This window comes from Petromyzon marinus, chromosome 26 (assembly GCF_048934315.1).
Source record: "Petromyzon marinus isolate PM22_M1 ecotype Great Lakes invasive population chromosome 26, UKy_Petmar_22M1.pri1.0, whole genome shotgun sequence".
NCBI classification, from domain to species: Eukaryota; Metazoa; Chordata; class Hyperoartia; order Petromyzontiformes; family Petromyzontidae; genus Petromyzon; species Petromyzon marinus.
The window spans coordinates 833,872-851,693 of NC_133692.1; the positions used below are offsets into that span (position 1 = coordinate 833,872).

Below are 17,822 nucleotides of genomic sequence, written 5' to 3' on the forward strand. Positions count from 1 at the left end.
TGTATCTATACGAGTCTGTGTATCTCTGCGAGTCTCTATGAATCTCTGTGAGTCCTTGTGTATCTTTACGAGTCTGTGCATCTCTGCGAGTCTCTATGAATCTCTGTGAGTCTTTATGTATCTTTACGAGTCTGTGTATCTCTGCGAGTCTCTATGAATCTCTGTGAGTCTTTGTGTATCTTTATGAGTCTGTGTATCTATGTGAGTCTCTATGAATCTCTGTGAGTCTTGATGTATCTTTACGAGTCTGTGTATCTCTGTGAGTCTCTATGAATCTGTGAGTCTTGATGTATCTATACGAGTCTGTGCATCTCTGTGAGTCTCTATGAATCTCTGTGAGTCTTTATGTATCTTTACGAATCTGTGTATCTCTGCGAGTCTCTATGAATCTCTGTCTTTGTGTATCTTTACGAGTCTGTGTATCTTTACGAGTCTCTATGAATCTCTGTCTTTGTGTATCTTTACGAGTCTGTGTATCTCTGCGAGTCTCTATGTATCTCTGTGAGTCTTGATGTATCTATACGAGTCTGTGTATCTCTGTGAGTCTCTATGAATCTCTGTGAGTCTTTATGTATCTTTACAAGTCTGTGTATCTCTGCGAGTCTCTATGAATCTCTGTGAGTCTTTATGTATCTTTACGAGTCTGTGTATCTCTGCGAGTCTCTATGAATCTCTGTGAGTCTTTATGTATCTTTACGAGTCTGTGTATCTCTGCGAGTCTCTATGTATCTCTGTGAGTATTTGTGTATCTTTACGAGTCTGTGTATCTCTGCGAGTATCTATGTATCTCTGTGAGTCTTTGTGTATCTTTACGAGTCTGTGAATTTCTGCGAGTCTCTATGAATCTCTGTGAGTCTTTATGTATCTTTACGAGTCTGTGTATCTCTGCGAGTCTCTATGAATCTCTGTGAGTCTTTGTGTATCTTTACGAGTCTGTGATCTCTGCGAGTCTCTATGTATCTCTGTGAGTCTTGTATCTATACGAGTCTGTGTATCTCTGTGAGTCTCTATGTATCTCTGTGAGTCTTGATGTATCTTTACGAGTCTGTGTATCTCTGCGAGTCTCTATGTATCTCTGTGAGTCTTGATGTATCTTTATGAGTATCTACGAGTCTATATTTGTTGCAGCAGTGTATTCCACAAGGAATGACATCTCCTCCTTTGCTGCACATCTTTCGGGCTCTCTTCACGATCCAATTTGGGTTTCTCTCCAGCACTCCAACCTGCTCTCGCTCAGCCTCATATACTTCACAATTGTGATCTCTATCCATATTCCGCAACTGAGCGATCTCCACGCTCAGCCCAGCTGTGCCCCCTCCGACAGCGATTTGCTTTTGTTCAGCGACCTTCGCTAAGTTGCAAATCTTTGCGGTTGCTCTTTTTTTTTAATTGATCACCAACTTGGTGGTAGCCTTCTCTTTCCCGGGGGGGGGGGGGGGGTGGGGTCTCGTCAATCGTTGCCACGTGGGTGCATTGCCACTGGTCGTCACGACGGCTCGGAGGACGCGCGTGGTGATCCCGAGATGGGTAACGCTTTCACCCTTTTTCGTTGTTGTTTTTTTTACCCCTTCATTCCTCCGATCCAATTTTGAAAGAAAAAATATCTTCACCTCGGAGACGTGGCAGGGAAAGTGGCACCAGGTTGACTGCACAATGGGGGGCAGCATGGCTGGCAGCGCACCTGCGAGACTCGTGTAAAGTTGACGTGCCGACAATACCTGTGGGCTAACGTGACCTCCCGCCACTGGTGATGCCTGGTGATTATGAATGGCCTGCGAGGGACCGCCTGAGCTCCCAGTGCTGCGGTGTAGCAAGTGCTTGTGCAGCACACATTGTTTACCGCAGGAAATTGGTTAAAAAAAATACATTGACCTCAAATGAGTTTAAGAACTCGGCACTGCCTTTGAAGTCACGTAAATACACAAAGACAATGACAAAGATCCCCCGCATAGCCTTTGACAAGCTGTTGGAGCAAATACTGTCACCAAGCACCTATGAAGGCCTGCACGGCACACGAGGAGGTGGGTGGCAAGCACCACGCCCGGCCGCCTATGCCTCCCGAGTTGGCGATGTTCACACACCGCACCAGGTACTCATTTGAGTCGACCTAGGGGAGGCCCAGAACCGGTTCAGATAATTGTCACTGGTCTTGGCCGGGAGTGGGAAAATAACTCGAACCGCCGAGTTTGTCACGCAGCGTAGCGCTAACCGCTGCACTATCGCTCCCCACAATGACACAAACAACAACAACAACCGCCATTCGCCACTAAGTGGCGGTGACGTCACCACGACGCTTGTGCCAGGCTATGTGCACCCTGAAGCCACGTGAAGTGTCGAACGCCCGCTGGCAGGAGGTCACGGGGCAGACCCAGGTGCCACGGGTCGACTGACTGAGATGACTGGCTGATGCATCACCTGTGCCCCCTACTGTGCCAACCTGCTGTGCTTTAGCCACCCGGCGCTCCGCTCGTTGTTCTGAGCGTCGCTCCTCCGTCCTCCGTTGTTGTTGGAGGGCGACTACCTCCAACTGCCCAGTAGCGTCCTTCACGAGCCTCCTCCACAGAGGCCGATCTTGACACCGCTGGTACCAGTCATCGGCAAGTCCACTCAGCTCCACGTCCTCCTGTACCACATCACTCCATCTCTTCTCTAGCCCGTGCCGCGCCCGCTTAGCCCCCTCAATCCGGCCGAACAAAAGCTGTTTCGGCATGCGGTGGCTGGGCATGCGGGCTACATGACCTAGCCATCGCAGCCTTCCCCGCCGGAGGAGCTCACCGATGGGACCTTGCCCAGATCTTTCAAGGATTTGTGAGCTCCTCACACAATCCAGTCTGGTTAAACCCAGGATGGATCGTAGGCAGGCCAGCCTAAATGTTTCAAACCGGCGAAGATGTTCCATTAGTGGGGTCCACGTTTCGCAAGCGTAGAGAAGGGAGGGAATGACCGTGGCCGAGAAGACCTGAAGCTTAGTGCGGAGTGACAGACCAGGTAGCTTCCACACAGCGTTACGCAACCGATGAAAAGATATTGCCGCTCGACTGATTCGGAGTGAGACCTCTGCTGCTAAACTGGAGCCAGTCATAAGCACACTGCCCAGGTATGGGAAACTCTCCACTCTCTCCACAACTGCCCCATCACCGATTGGGAGTTGTGGGGGTGGAGTGTCCTTGGTACAAAATACCCAGGCAGGTGCTTAGTTTTGGTGGGGCTGATGGTAAGGCCCCACCTCTTAGTGGCACGCTCCAGTCTCAGCAGCAGCGTCTCCAACTCCTCCTCTGAATGAGCAGCCATTACCAAATCATCGGCATACATAACGTGGTTGAGCAATAGGGAGCCATCCCTTGACCGCACCCGGGCATCGATCAGCCTCCCATTATATCTGTACCATATGGAGATTCCCCCGGTACAGCTATTGAAGGCTTCATGAACTACGTGGTCAAAATAGATGTCAAATAATGTGGGAGCCAGAGGACATCCCTGTCGCACCCCAAGGTGTACAGGGAATGGCTCTGACTCCCGGCCACGTAGTTTTACCCAGGCCCGCTCACCATCATGAAGGTCCTTAATGATCGTGAGTAGAGGGTCAGGTACTCCAAAAGCACGAAGAACAACCCAGAGCCCAGGCCTACTGATGATATCATAGGCCTTGACCAGGTCAATAAAGCAGAGATGTAGGTCTTGTTGGAATTCCCTACACCTCTGCTATAGCAGACGGACAGAAAATATGGCATCTGTGCAGGACCGCCCTTTCCTGAAACCACATTGGGGCTCCGCAAGCCTCTCCTCAGCGTGCCTGGCAAGGCGATGACACACACACACACATGATCACACACACATAGGCTGGAAACTTGCTAAACAACAATTCAACAAAGAAAGCCGTTGCTAGGATATTACCTCACCAATTTGTTCTTTCTTGTTTTCTAATGGAGTTCAGTTGGCTCCAGTTCATATTTCTTGAGGGGATGGAAGTGCTGCAACCAGCATCCTATCGAGACCACATTTCACAATGGTTTTGGACGAGTAATCTGGTAAAAGCATTACTAAAGTATTTCGGTAGTCTTCGATTTAAAGCTTTCGTGACTGCAAGGATTCATCTTCTTTGGTTCTTTCGGTAAAGTCACGTAGAATGAGAATAAAATAATAAATTGATAAAATAAAATAACACAATAAAATTCTCACGACGTTTCGGCCACAACACAAGCGGCCTTCATCAGGTGAAGGGACGAGACTGTCTGGAGGACAGCGCTGGAGCGAAAAAGCCACACTCAGATCGCGACATTTAAGCTGCGTGAGAAGAAACAAAGCGCCTTGACAAAGGAATTAGCATAGAATTTAGCACTGAAATAGCTGAGTGATTAGCTTGTGACTGGTCACAGAAATGGCTATGTTAAAGTTAAAGCATACACATCCGCAGAGGCACCCCTTGACAAAGGAATTAGCATAGAATTTAGCATTGAAATAGCTGAGTGATTAGCTTGTAACTGGTCACAGAAATAGCAATGTTAAAGTCAGAGCATACACATTCACAGAGGCACCTAGTACAAATCAAACAGGAGAATTCAGCATTGAAATAACTAGGCGAATTTAGCATTGAAATAACTGAGTGATTAGCTTGTAACTGGTCACAGAAATGGCTATGTTGAAGTCAAGGCCTACACATCTGAGCTATTCACAGTAACTGGGTATACACTACAATATATAATACTATATAGTGAACCAATAAAAAAAATAAAATATAAATTACCTCAATGTTATCAATAAACTCTATATATTCTCCAATCAGCTAAGCTACCAACAATGAGTCGTTATATATCACAATGCTATATGGCGAAAAAATGGGTGGATTCTTACCCTCAACTTTAGCAACACGGATAGCTACGGGCCCCGTTCAGACGGACGAGTTCATCCATGGTCGGAACAGAGGAGGGGGAGAGAGATAGCTGCGAGGCGCTGTTATACTCCATGTTGTAAACCATACCATTAACCGTGGTGTGAGAGGTATTAAGAGTCAATGCCAGCGAAAGAGCTGCGGTCTGAAGGTCATCGTAAAATACAATTAATTAAGAACGGAAATGGTTTGAAACATCTTTCCAATGGTTACTAAGCTAGAATCCATCTTCTCGGTTGAAATTGTCTCTGTGCTTGTATATGTGAATGGCCTCATGAACGAATCTCTCATGGTAGCCGGTTGGTTTGCAAAGAACCTCCGTCTTGGAGAAGTCAATGTCATGTGAGCCCACTGAATTATAACAGTGATCTGCCACGGCAGAGGAGTTCGTTCTACCATGTTTCAAGTCTGCTTTATATTCGCGGATGCGGTCCGAGACATGTAGTTTGGTTTCTCCAATGTAGCTACTACCACAGAGGCACTTTAGTTTGTAAATGCCCGGGTACTGTATGTCTGGAACAGCATCTTTTACAGATGGAACTAGATCACGGATTTTATGTACTGTGTTGAATCGGACCTGGATCTTGTGTTTATTCAGGATTTTGGAGATCTTTTTAGTGACCCCTGAAATGTAGGGTAAGGTGATGGTTTTGAGTGGCTCCACAAGAAGATCCTTCTTCATGACTGGAGTGATGGCTTTGCGGATTGTGTAGTCGGAGTAACCATTAGCCCTAAGAGCCTGGTGTACGTGCTTGAGTTCACTGGTAATGTGTTCCTGGTCGGAAATGCATTGGGCTCTATGGTATAGAGTCTTGATGAGGGAGTTCTTCTGGGATGGATGGTGGTGGGAATCCGGTTTCAAGTAAGCATCTGTATGGGTAGCTTTCCTGTAGACAGAGTGGCTCATTGAACCATCATGTCTCCTTTTAATTAAGACATCCAAAAAGGGTAGTTTGCCATCTTTTTCGACCTCCATGGTAAATCTGATGGCTGGGTGTATGAAATTGATGTGGTCGCGGAATTGGTCTAGAGCAGGCTAGCCATGTGGCCAGATGACAAAGGTGTCATCCACGTACCTCTTCCATAAGGTCGGGCGTAGAGTGGCAGTCTGGATGGCGTCAGTTTCAAATTTTTCCATGAATACGTTGGCTACAACCGGAGATAGGGGGGAGCCCATTGGGGTGCCCTCAGTTTGTTTGTAGAAAGTTCCATTCCAGGTGAAGTATGTGTTGGTTAAGCAATGTCTCACCAGGGGGGTACATCAGTATGCAGTCCTTGATGAACCAGGTCTTCAATGATAGCGATGGTGTCAGGTACCGGGACTTTGGTGAACAAGGACACCACATCAAAACTGACAAGCAGGTCGTCTGGGGACAGGGAAATGTCTTTGATTGTCGATACCAGGTGAGTAGAGTTTAGTACTGCAGAGGTGGTTTTTCCAGTGAAAGGTCGCAGTATATCAGCAAGAAAACATGCCAGTTTATAGGTGGGGGAGTTGATAGTAGAGACGATGGGACGAAGGGGTGTATCTTCTTTGTGTATCTTTGGAAGGCCATATAATCTTGGTGGTCTGGCAGCAGAGGGGTTCAACGAGAACTGTTTGGTCTCATCAATTAATGCTGTTGAATCAGAGATGATTTTGTTCGTTTTGGTAACCAGGCTGTTGTTGGGATCTCTTTTTTTTGTATAGCTGCCATCGTTGAGTAGTTCTTGAATTTTGTTGTTATATTCTGTTTTGTCCATGATGACAGTGGCATTGCCCTTGTCGGCTGAGAGGACGACAATATCATCTCTCTTTTTTAATTGAGATAATTCAAAACGTTCGTCTTTGCTGGTGTTGCTGGGTGGCAACTTAGCGTTTTTGAGGGTTGCAGCGATTTCAGATCTTGCTACGTCTGCAGAGATGTGACTCAAGCCCTTGAGTGCAACGTCGACATGGGCAATTATATCATTAACCGGTAAGTGTCTCGGTGTGACAGCAAAGTTTAGACCTTTAGCTAAAACGGATTTCAGACCATCAGAAATGGAACTGTTACTGCGATTAATTACGACTTTGTTGACGTCTATCTTTTCGGTGTGTGGATCGACATAGTGGCAGCCGAAGAGGTAGTCATATTGTTTACATGTTCCCAATCCGATGTTAAGTGTGATTTGTAGAGTGTCTTGTCTAACTGATCGAGGTCGGTGCGTGTAAGTCTGATTTTTTCCGAGATAAGAGCGAAGCTAGTTCAAGCTAGAATTCGTTTTGCATTGAGAGAAGTTGCAGCAGCAGAGGTTAGTGTAAATGCGGTTGGTATTGGTTCACTATATAGTATTCATTATATATTGTAGTGTATACCCAGTTACTGTGAATAGCACAGATGTGTAGGCCTTGACTTCAACATAGCCATTTCTGTGACCAGTCACAAGCTAATCACTCAGTTATTTCAATGCTAAATTCGCCTAGTTATTTCAATGCTAAATTCTCCTGTTTGATTTGTACTAGGTGCCTCTGTGAATGTGTATGCTTTAACTTTTAAAATAGCCATTTCTGTGACCAGTCACAAGCTAATCACTCAGCCATTTCAATGCTAAATGCTATGCTAATTCCTTTGTCAAGGTGCTTTGTTTCCTCTCACACAGCTTAAAGGTCGTGATCTGAGCGTGGCTTTTTCACTCCAGCGCTGTCTTACCAGACAGTCTCGTCCCTTCACCTGATGAAGGCCGCTTGTGTTGTGGCCGAAACGTCGTGAGAATATTATTGTGTTATTTTATTTTATCAATTTATTATTTTATTCTCATTCTACGTGACTTTACCGAAAGAACCAAAGAAGATGAATCATTGCAGTCACGAAAGCTTTAAATCGAAAGATTTCGGTAGTCCTCTGAAAAACTCGTTCAGCTACATGGGAAAACGCTCAAAGTGCCGCACGTAAACCGCGCAAGCTGTAAACACGGCATTCACACCGCATCGGTAAAGAGAGCCCAGTGGAAGTTTAGTCCAGCTCGGTACAGCACGTCGTTCTTGCTGTTGTGTGTTCATCTTCTGACCCATGCACCTCCGATTGGCACGGTTGGCCACAGAAGGTGCCGGAAGAAGTCCAACGGCTGCCGAAGGAATGCGTTGTAAGCTCGCGCTCATTACACCCAGAGTGCTTGCTACAAACGAACCACAACACCTTGTTCCCGATCTCAAGGAGCGTAAACTACCGTCACGTAAACCACCGTCACGTAAACTCCGGTCGTCCTCGCAGCAGCAGCAGCAGCAGCAGCTGCGACGGCTTTTGGCGAGCCGTCGAACGAAGATGGTCTCTGCATCGCGCGCTTTCAGACGCGCTTCTGCGGCCGTCTGGAACGCTCTTCCTTCTTATATTAGGAAGCCCACTGGAGCTATGCACTTTTAAATCTACATTGAAAATTTCTTTAGGACTGCTTTTTGTGTTTAGTGTTGTTGTCCTTCTCCCCGCACCTCCGATTAGCACGGTTGGCTACGTACGGTGCCAACGAAGTTCAACATACAAAAAGACAAGACAAAGATCCCCCGTATAGCCTTTAACAGACTGTTGGGGCAAGTGCTGATAGCGAGTAGCGCCTATGAAGGCCATAACGGCACACGAGGGGGTGGGTGGCCAGCACCACGGCCGGCCGCCTTTGTCTCTCCAGTGGCAATGTTTACTACACACTGCACCAGGTACTCATTTGAGGCCGAGTCGACCTAGGGGAGGCCCAGGACCGGTTCAGATAATCGTAACCGGTATTGGCAGTGAGCAGGAGTCGAACTCGGGTTGTCGGGTTCGTGGCGCGGCGCGCTAACCGCTGCACCACCGCTCCCCACTAGGCAACGTAGACACACATCCACCGCAGTCAGTTTTGTTGCTCCAAAAAAAAAGTTACATTCGTCTCCGAAAGGCACTCAAGGCGATCGATACTGCCCAAGGCTTTCTATCGCGAGCGGCCTTGATCACAGTGTCCAGGCGGTGGTGGCACCGCGCGAGGGAGAGCCGAGTTCTCTTCTCGTGCCCAAGTCTCGCTTCAGGGCCGTCCGTCCCAGCCACAGTCCGCGGCCGCAGGCTCACAGCTTCGCCAGACCTTGAGCAGAATGGCCGATTGGCCTTGGCGGCTTCCCTTCGATGGAAATTGGGCGAACTGCGCTGCAGGGTACCCGCCGAGTCTATCTATCCTGCGGCTATGTGCAAGACTCGTCTGTCTTGTCCAGGAAATAGAAAATGTAAGGGAAACTAAAAACTGTTTCTCTCCTTTTTATGTAATACTTATTTTTCTCCTCGCTGTTCGTGGCGCCCGGTTGCACTTTATTTTGCGTGCGGTTGAGATTTAATCTGCTCGGTCGGTGTCGGCCGCTGAGGTCGTGAGGGAGTCTCTCTGTTCATCCCTGTTGCTCCGTGCCCCACTGTCGCGTTCCGTTCTGCTGTGATGCTCACTCAGAAATTGGCACGTAAAATAAAGACTGAGTGATGATTGGTAACTGAAGCCACATCCCTAACGAGGGCCACCTGTGCCCCGGTCTCTTGAGAGGATGAAAACTTCACAGCAGGGGGCACTCTCCAACTTCTGCAGAGTTGGAGAGTTGCCGCCCCCACCCCACCCCCCTCCGTTCGGATGAAAGAGCTCCGACACCGGAACCGTAACAAACTGTGAACGAATAATAACTCAGGCAGGGACACTGACACCGCACGAGTTTGTCAGACGGAGCGCGGAATACTTTGATGCGCTCCACCGCTGTCCACGCGTCGCAGTGTCTGCAGCGCCGGTGTCGCAGTGTCCACGGCTGGCGAGCTCGCCTGTTCCTTCAGCTCGACCGGTCCAGACCGGCGTAAGTCCATGCCGCACGTCTCTTTGTTATGGTACTTTGTCCCACGAGCCAATGCGAGGCGATTGCTTGAGCGGAAGAGAACTGGATCTGACTGCCGCATGTCAAGATGACTTTTGAAAACATTGGGGCCAGGATAGACATTTGAGGACGCTTATACCGAGGGCAAGTGAGGTGCCGGGTGACTTCGCAAAAACAAAAACAAAGATCCCTCGTGTAGCTTTAACAGACTTGGGGGCAAGTGCTGTTAGCGAGCAGCACCTGTGAAGGCTGGCACCGTGGCCAGCGCCACGCCCGGCAATGCGCCAAATAAACCCCGGGACAAGGATCCTCCACAGCACGCCCCGCCGCCTTTGTCTCCCCCAGTGGCGATGTTAACACACCGCACCGGGTACTCATTTGAGGCTGAGTCGACCTAAGGGAGGCCCAGGACAGGTTCAGATAACCATCACCGGTGGCGGCCGTGAGCGGAAATCGAACTTGGGCTCGCCGGGTTTGGAGCGCAACGTAGCGCTAACCACTCCCCTCGTATCAAAACATCCTCATGGCAGGAGTGCGGTGTGGCGTGTGGGTACGGGCTACGGAGTGTGGCGTGTGGGTATGGGCTACGGAGTGCGGCGTGGTATGTGGGTACGGGCTACGGAGTGCGGTGTGTGGGTACGGGCTACGGAGTGCGGCGTGTGGGTACGGGCTACGGAGTGCGGTGTGTGGGTACGGGCTACGGAGTGTGGTGTGTGGGTACGGGCTACGGAGTGCGGCGTGTGGGTACGGGCTACGGAGTGCGGTGTGTGGGTACGGGCTACGGAGTGTGGTGTGTGGGTACGGGCTACGGAGTGCAGTGTGTGGGTACGGGGTACGGAGAGCGGTGTGTGGGTACGGGCTACGGAGTGCGGTGTGTGGGTACGGGGTACGGAGTGCGGTGTGTGGGTACGGGCTACGGAGTGCGGTGTGTGGGTACGGGCTACGGGAGTGCGGTGCGGTGTGGGTACAGGCTACGGAGTGCGGTGTGTGGGTACGGGGTACGGAGTGCGGTGTGTGGGTACGGGCTACGGAGTGTGGTGTGTGGGTACGGGGTACGGAGTGCGGTGTGTGGGTACGGGCTACGGAGTGTGACGTGTGGGTACGGGCTACGGAGTGCGGTGTGTGGGTACGGGCTACGGAGTGCGGCGTGGTGTGTGGGTACGGGGTACGGGAGTGCGGTGTGTGGGTACGGGCTGCGGAGTGCGGTGTGGCGTGGGTACAGGGAATCCGGTGAATAGGCACGCGACGTCACTGTGTGTGCGAGCCACCGTGCTGCTGCCCTGGCTCAGCTGTTCACAGCGAGGGGGAGAGCGCAGAACGACGGCGCTGGTGGCGCTTCGTGTGTCGCCCGTCACCGGGACCACACGAAAAACAAACGCCGGGGGTGGCGATGCAGTGGTATCGCTCGTGCCTCACAGCAAGAGGTCCCTGGTTCGATTCCCGATTCGGATGCCTGCCTGTGTAGCCTACATGTTAAACTGCCTGTGTAGCGTTTCTATGTTCTCCTTCCCCCTAAAAAAAACTAAACTATTCTATTTACCAGGTTCAGAGGCGACCTGGCTATCACAATATCTCAACGAAGTGGCTTATCACGTGGAAATTTATATCAGCCAAATAATTTAAAATGCACGTTCATTCTAAATGTGGAGGGGAAAAACCGGACGGCCAGGAGAAAAATCTACGTGACCACAAGGGGAGAACACTCAAACAACAAATATACAGGCGTCGTCAAGGTCGGGGATTTTAACTATCGCTGCCGTAATCCTCTCATCACGGTGGCGAGATGTTAACTACCTCGCTTGGTATACAGGTCGTGGGCTTCATCCCGACCCCGACACCTGTATATTTGGAATTCAAGTGCAGTAGCAGTCAAAAGTCACAGGTTACATGAGAGTCAAAATCAATTCTCGAGGTCGTCCATCTATTTTGGTCAGAGTGAAGCCTCACTGGGCCCTGTACAATAAACATTACCCCAGTAAATGCCGTGACAGACCGACACGAAAATGAGCGTGCAGATAACAAGGTCAAGAGGCCCGCAGGGTATATTTTTGTCCTTGTGCCCAAGTCTTGAAAAATAAACTTGGGTCTCAAAGGTCCCTCACACAACTAGAAACCATCAGACTTTCGTACGAAACCAACTCGCACCGCTCCCACACTCCGCGGACCTCGCAGAGATTTGTGGAACGCACGGCACGGGTAGAAAGGTAGTGGTCACGTCAGTGGTGACGACCCAGAAGCCACCACGCTTCAGTGGTTCTGAATGTTGCAACCAATTTAAAATTCGTGATCATTCAGCTCGTCTACCCATGCAGGAAAGCCCCACCGAGTCTCAAGACTGTTTTTCAGGAAGGTTCTGCCAAGTTTTGGCAGTAGCAGGTGATGATGCTGTTACTGCTGCTGCGCATGATCCCAACCGAGTAAATTTGCAGGTAACTTTTCAGCATTCAGATGTTTGGCCGATACCGGTTACATTGTGTTTATTTTTTCGGGATGTGTAAGAAAACCGGACAATCCGGACAAAACCCATGCAGAAGAGAGGAAGAGAGAGAACGGTGGCTAGGAGATGTTCACTACCCCGCCTGGTAATGAGGGGTTCGTGAGGTTCCATCCAAACCCTCACGCCTTCTGCAGTTTTTCCCTCCAAATTTGTAATCAACGTCGCGCGTTTTAGAATATTTGTCCGCTATAAACTTCCACGTGATAGGCCACTTCGTCGAGCTGTCCTTTGTGAGCAGGTAGCTGCTGAAAAAGACCTACGTAGCCGGTAAAATAATAACAAAAAATAGTTTAAATAGTTTGTGCAAACTCCACACTGACAAGCGCCCGGCTTGGGCATCGGGTACTGAACCCAGCCTCTTGTTGCTGTGGTGTACGCGCATTACCACTGGGGCACCATCCTCAGCTTCTTTTGAGAACTCCTTTTGGTGTTTAGTTTATTGTCCTTCACCCACACCTCCGATAAGCATGGTTGGCTATGTATGGTACGAAAGAAGTTCAACATATGCACGGACAAGCTTGAAGCAGGGATTGCCCGATGGATGACACGTGCGTCGGGATGTTAACTACCTCGCCTGGTATACAGGGTTCGATCCCGACCCTCACGCCTGCTGTGTATATTTCTTGAGTTTGCGTGTCTCTCTCCCCGTGGTCGTGCAGATTTTTCTCCGGGTCCTCCGGTTTTTATCTCCACATTTAAAATCAACATCGCGCGATTAGAGGACTTTACCGCTATACATTTCCACGCGATAAGCCACTTTGTTGGGCCATCCTTTGTGATGGGCAGGTCGCTTCTGAAAAAGAGCCCCGTAGCTCAGTGGGCCTTACCTGGTAACACACAAATGTAAACGACTTGTTTACATTGAATCCAAGTATATTGTATAGGTTTCTCTACCTCGTAACGGAGTGGCAAAGACCGCAGTGGCATTTGTAAATCTGTAATGATTTGCGTTGAGTGGTCAAGCAGCGAGTTTGTGTGGCGAGGCGGCACCGGTAGTCTCTGTAGAAGCCCAGCAGCAGGATGGCGATGGCGAGCGCGTAGCAGGCGCCGTGCGCGGAGCCGCAACACGCACGCGTCAGGAAGCGCGTGCGGTGCTCGCGGCGCGCCACCTGGCAGTCACACACACACAGTCACACACACACAGTCACACACACACAGTCACACACAGTCACACACACAGTCACACACAGTCACACACACAGTCACACACACAGTCACACACACAGTCACAGTCACACACACACAGTCACACACACAGTCACAGTCACACACACAGTCACACACACACAACAACAACAACAACCGCCATTCGCCACTAAGTGGCGGTGACGTCACCACGACGCTTGTGCCAGGCTATGTGCACCCTGAGGCCACGTGAAGTGTCGAACGCCCGCTGGCAGGAGGTCACGGGGCAGACCCAGGTGCCACGGGTCGACTGACTGAGATGACTGGCTGATGCACCACCTGTGCCCCCTACTGTGCCAACCTGCTGTGCTTTAGCCACCCGGCGCTCCGCTCGCTGTTGTGAGCGTCGCTCCTCCGCCCTCCTTTGTTGTTGGAGGGCGACTGCCTCCAACTGCCCAGTAGCATCCTTCACGAGCCTCCTCCACAGAGGCCGATCTTGACACCGCTGGTACCAGTCATCGGCAAGTCCACTCAGCTCCACGTCCTCCTGTACCACATCACTCCATCTCTTCTCTAGCCCGTGCCGCGCCCGCTTAGCCCCCTCAATCCGGCCAAACAAAAGCTGTTTCGGCATGCGGTGGCTGGGCATGCGGGCAACATGACCCAGCCATCGCAGCCTTGCCTGCCGGAGGAGCTCACCGATGGGACCCTGCCCAGATCTTTCAAGGATTTGTGAGCTCCTCACACAATCCAGTCTGGTTAAACCCAGGATGGATCGTAGGCAGGCCAGCCTAAATGTTTCTAACCGGCGAAGATGTTCCATTAGGGGGGTCCACGTTTCGCAAGCGTAGAGAAGGGAGGGAATGACCGTGGCCGAGAAGACCTGAAGCTTAGTGCGGAGCGACAGACCAGGTAGCTTCCACACAGCGTTACGCAACCGATGAAAAGATATTGCCGCTCGACTGATTCGGAGTGAGACCTCTGCTGTTAAACTGGAGCCAGTCATAAGCACACTGCCCAGGTATGGGAAACTCTCCACTCTCTCCACAACTGCCCCATCACCGATTGGGAGTTGTGGGGGTGGAGTGTCCGATGGTACAAAATACCCAGGCAGGTGCTTAGTTTTGGTGGGGCTGATGGTAAGGCCCCACCTCTTAGTGGCACGCTCCAGTCTCAGCAGCAGCGTCTCCAACTCCTCCTCTGACTGAGCAGCTATTACCAAATCACCAGCATACATAACGTGGTTGAGCAATAGGGAGCCATCCCTTGACTGCACCCGGGCATCGATTAGCCTCCCATTATATCTGTACCATATGGAGATTCCCCCGGTACAGCTATTGAAGGCTTCACGAACTACGTGGTCAAAATAGATGTTAAATAATGTGGGAGCCAGAGAACATCCCTGTCGCACCCCAAGGTGTACAGGGAATGGCTCTGACTCCCGGCCACGTAGTTTTACCCGGCCCCGCTCACCATCATGAAGGTCCTTAATGATCGTGAGCAGAGGGTCAGGGACTCCAAAAGCACGAAGAACGACTCAGAGCCCAGGCCTACTGATGGTATCATAGGCCTTGACCAGGTCAATAAAGCAGAGATGTAGGTCTTGTTGGAATTCCCTACACCTCTGCTGTAGCAGACGGACAGAAAATATGGCATCTGTGCAGGACCGCCCTTTCCTGAAACCGCATTGGGGCTCCGCAAGCCTCTCCTCAGCGTGCCTGGCAAGGCGATGCTGAATAATCCTTGCCAGGACCTTTCCCGGCACACTGAGGAGTGAGATGCCCCTGTAGTTGTTACAGTCTGTGCGGTCCCCCTTCTTAAAAAGGGGGACCACCAGGGCATCCTTCCAATCCTGCGGAACCCGTCCAGTGGTCCAGACTGTTGTTATGATGTCATATAGGGCAGTCTGTGCACAAACGCCACCCTCCCTCAGCATTTCGCTTGGGAGATCATCTCTGCCCGCTGCCTTTCCTGGTCTCAGACTCCGGATCGCCTTCAATACTTCCTCAGCAGATGGCACCTCAGCCAGCCACTCACAGGGGGTGACTTATTCCAATATTTGAGGCACTGCAGTCTCAGCAGGGTCATCCTCACTTTGTGCCACGATGTTTTCCTGGCTGAGGGATTTTCCCTCCCCCAGGACCTCACAGAAATGCTCAGCAAATCTGCGAACCTGTTCCTGGGGGTCGGAGATTGGATCACCGCTTTTTCCCCTAATGATGGTAATAGGTGTGGCGCTGCAGGTTACTTTTTTGATGGAGTTAAATACAGATTTGTGATCACGGGCCACTGAGGCAGACTCCATCTCCTCAGCAACCCGCGACCACCACCCATCCTTGCAGCGCCTCACGGCTCTCCGAACCTCCGAGCGAAGGCTGCGGTAAGCCTCCTCATTCTCTGACGTGGGATTCTGTAGCCGATGACAGTGGGCCTGTCGCTTTTTCTCAACCATCCTGAACACCTCCTCTGTCAGCCAGGGTCTCTGGGGAGGTCTGGACCGCGTACCCAAAGCAGCCATTGCCGCTGCATGAGTCACAGTCCTAAACCTCGCCCATTTACCCTCGACATCAGGAGGAGTCGGGGACGATGCCAATCCCAGCCGCAAGCGATGATGAAATTCTTGCTTGCAACTTTCATCAGATAACTGAGACGAGGCCACTTTATGTTGGAATGGGGTCCTGGGTGTACACCCACCACCGGAGTGGAAGAATGGCAGGCGCATCTTACAGATGACTAGTCGATGGTCAGAGGGCAGATCAGCTCCACGGTAGGTCCTGGTGTCAAGGACATGGGCTCGCATTCGCTGGTCCGTCACTATGTAGTCCAGCAGATGTTCTTGCTTGGACCCGGCATGCATCCATGATGTTGTGTGGATGCGCCGATGCCGGAACAGCGTGTTGGTAATTACAAGCCCATGGGCTGCACAAAAATCTAGCAGCCTCCTACCGTTGTTATTGAGCTGATCTGGCCCATGCCCTCCAATCACTCCAGACCAGGTGCCAGTATCATGACCAACTCGGGCATTGAAGTCACCCAACATGATGACTCTATCCCGAGGGGCCACTTTAGCCAGCACCTGTGACAGGAGGTCATAGAAGGCATCTGACTCATCGGCTTTGCCTGCATCCCTCCACGGATGTTCATCTTCGGTGGGGGCATAAGTAACCACGACCACCATTCCTCGCCTCCGGTTGATGGGAAGGCGAGCCCAAAGTAGCCTGGGGCTTACAGCTTGCCACACCTCACCGCCACGCTCCCACGCCCCCTTCATTCTTTTGTTCAAAAGAAGACCCACACCCTGTTGTTTGGCAGTCTGCTGCCCCGAGTAGAGGACTGTCCACCCCTCATGGTGGCAGGAGCCAGAGCCGGTCCACCGGACCTTGAATGCCGCATAGATCCAGGCGGTACCGGTCCAGCTCCCGACAGAGGAGTGGCAGCCTCTCCTCTGCAGTGAGCGTTCGAACATTCCACGTGGCCACCCGTAGTGGCTTTTCGTTGTTTCTGGAGTAGCCCCGAGGGTAGGTATTCAATCTCCTGGCTCCGCCAATTGGGGTTTGGCCAGGAGACGTCATAGACGCCTGGCCCCCCGGGGCCTCCGGCACAAGCTTATTAGTTACATATTTCAGCTTAATTCGTGGTTTCGTGGTAATTAATTGAAGGTGGAGGGGTTACCAGCCCCTCGCACCCGTCCAGAGCCCCCGTTTAGCCCCTGTGGTGGACACATATGCCATGAGGGGAGGAGCCAATCAAAATTGGATCTCCCCCCACAGCACTGTCCACGACAGAGTTACCCGTCCGGCACCGCGAGGAGGTAGGGGGTTGTAGGGGGTTGTTTTGCCGGACTACACACACAGTCACACACACACACAGTCACGTACACAGTCACACACACACAGTCACACACACACACAGTCACACACACAGTCACACACACACACACACAGTCACACACACAGTCACACACACACAGTCACACACACACACACAGTCACACACACACACACAGTGACACACAGTCACACACACACACAGTCACACACACACAGTCACACACAGTCACACACACACAGTCACACACACACACAGTCACACACACACAGTCACACACACACGCAGTCACACACACACGCAGTCACACACACACGCAGTCACACACACACAGTCACACACACACAGTCACACACACAGTCTCACACACACAGTCTCACACACACAGTCTCACACACACACACAGTCACACACACAGTCACACACACACAGTCACACACACACGCAGTCACACAAAGACAAAGATCCCCCATATAGCCTTAACAGACTGTAGGGGCAAGTGCTGTTAGCGAGCACCAAGAAGGCCGGAACGGTACACGAGGGGGTGGGTGGCCAGCACCACGCCCGACCGCCTTTGTCTCCCTAGTGGCGATGTTTACACACCGCACCAGGTACTCATTTGAGGCTGAGTCGACCTAGGGGAGGCCCGGGACCGG

General features: G+C 51.1%; 1 protein-coding gene across 2 annotated transcripts in view; it reads right to left on the reverse strand.

Moving 5' to 3' along the window:
• The window catches only part of PEMT (phosphatidylethanolamine N-methyltransferase), a 100,942-nt gene that overhangs the window by 58,503 nt on the left and 24,617 nt on the right, over positions 1–17,822 (reverse strand). For both annotated transcript variants that reach the window (XM_076069835.1, XM_032960966.2), the window contains exon 3: positions 13,204–13,322. In XM_076069835.1, coding sequence (XP_075925950.1) covers positions 13,204–13,322 — 119 coding nt within the window. The remainder of the gene's footprint in view (positions 1–13,203; positions 13,323–17,822) is intronic.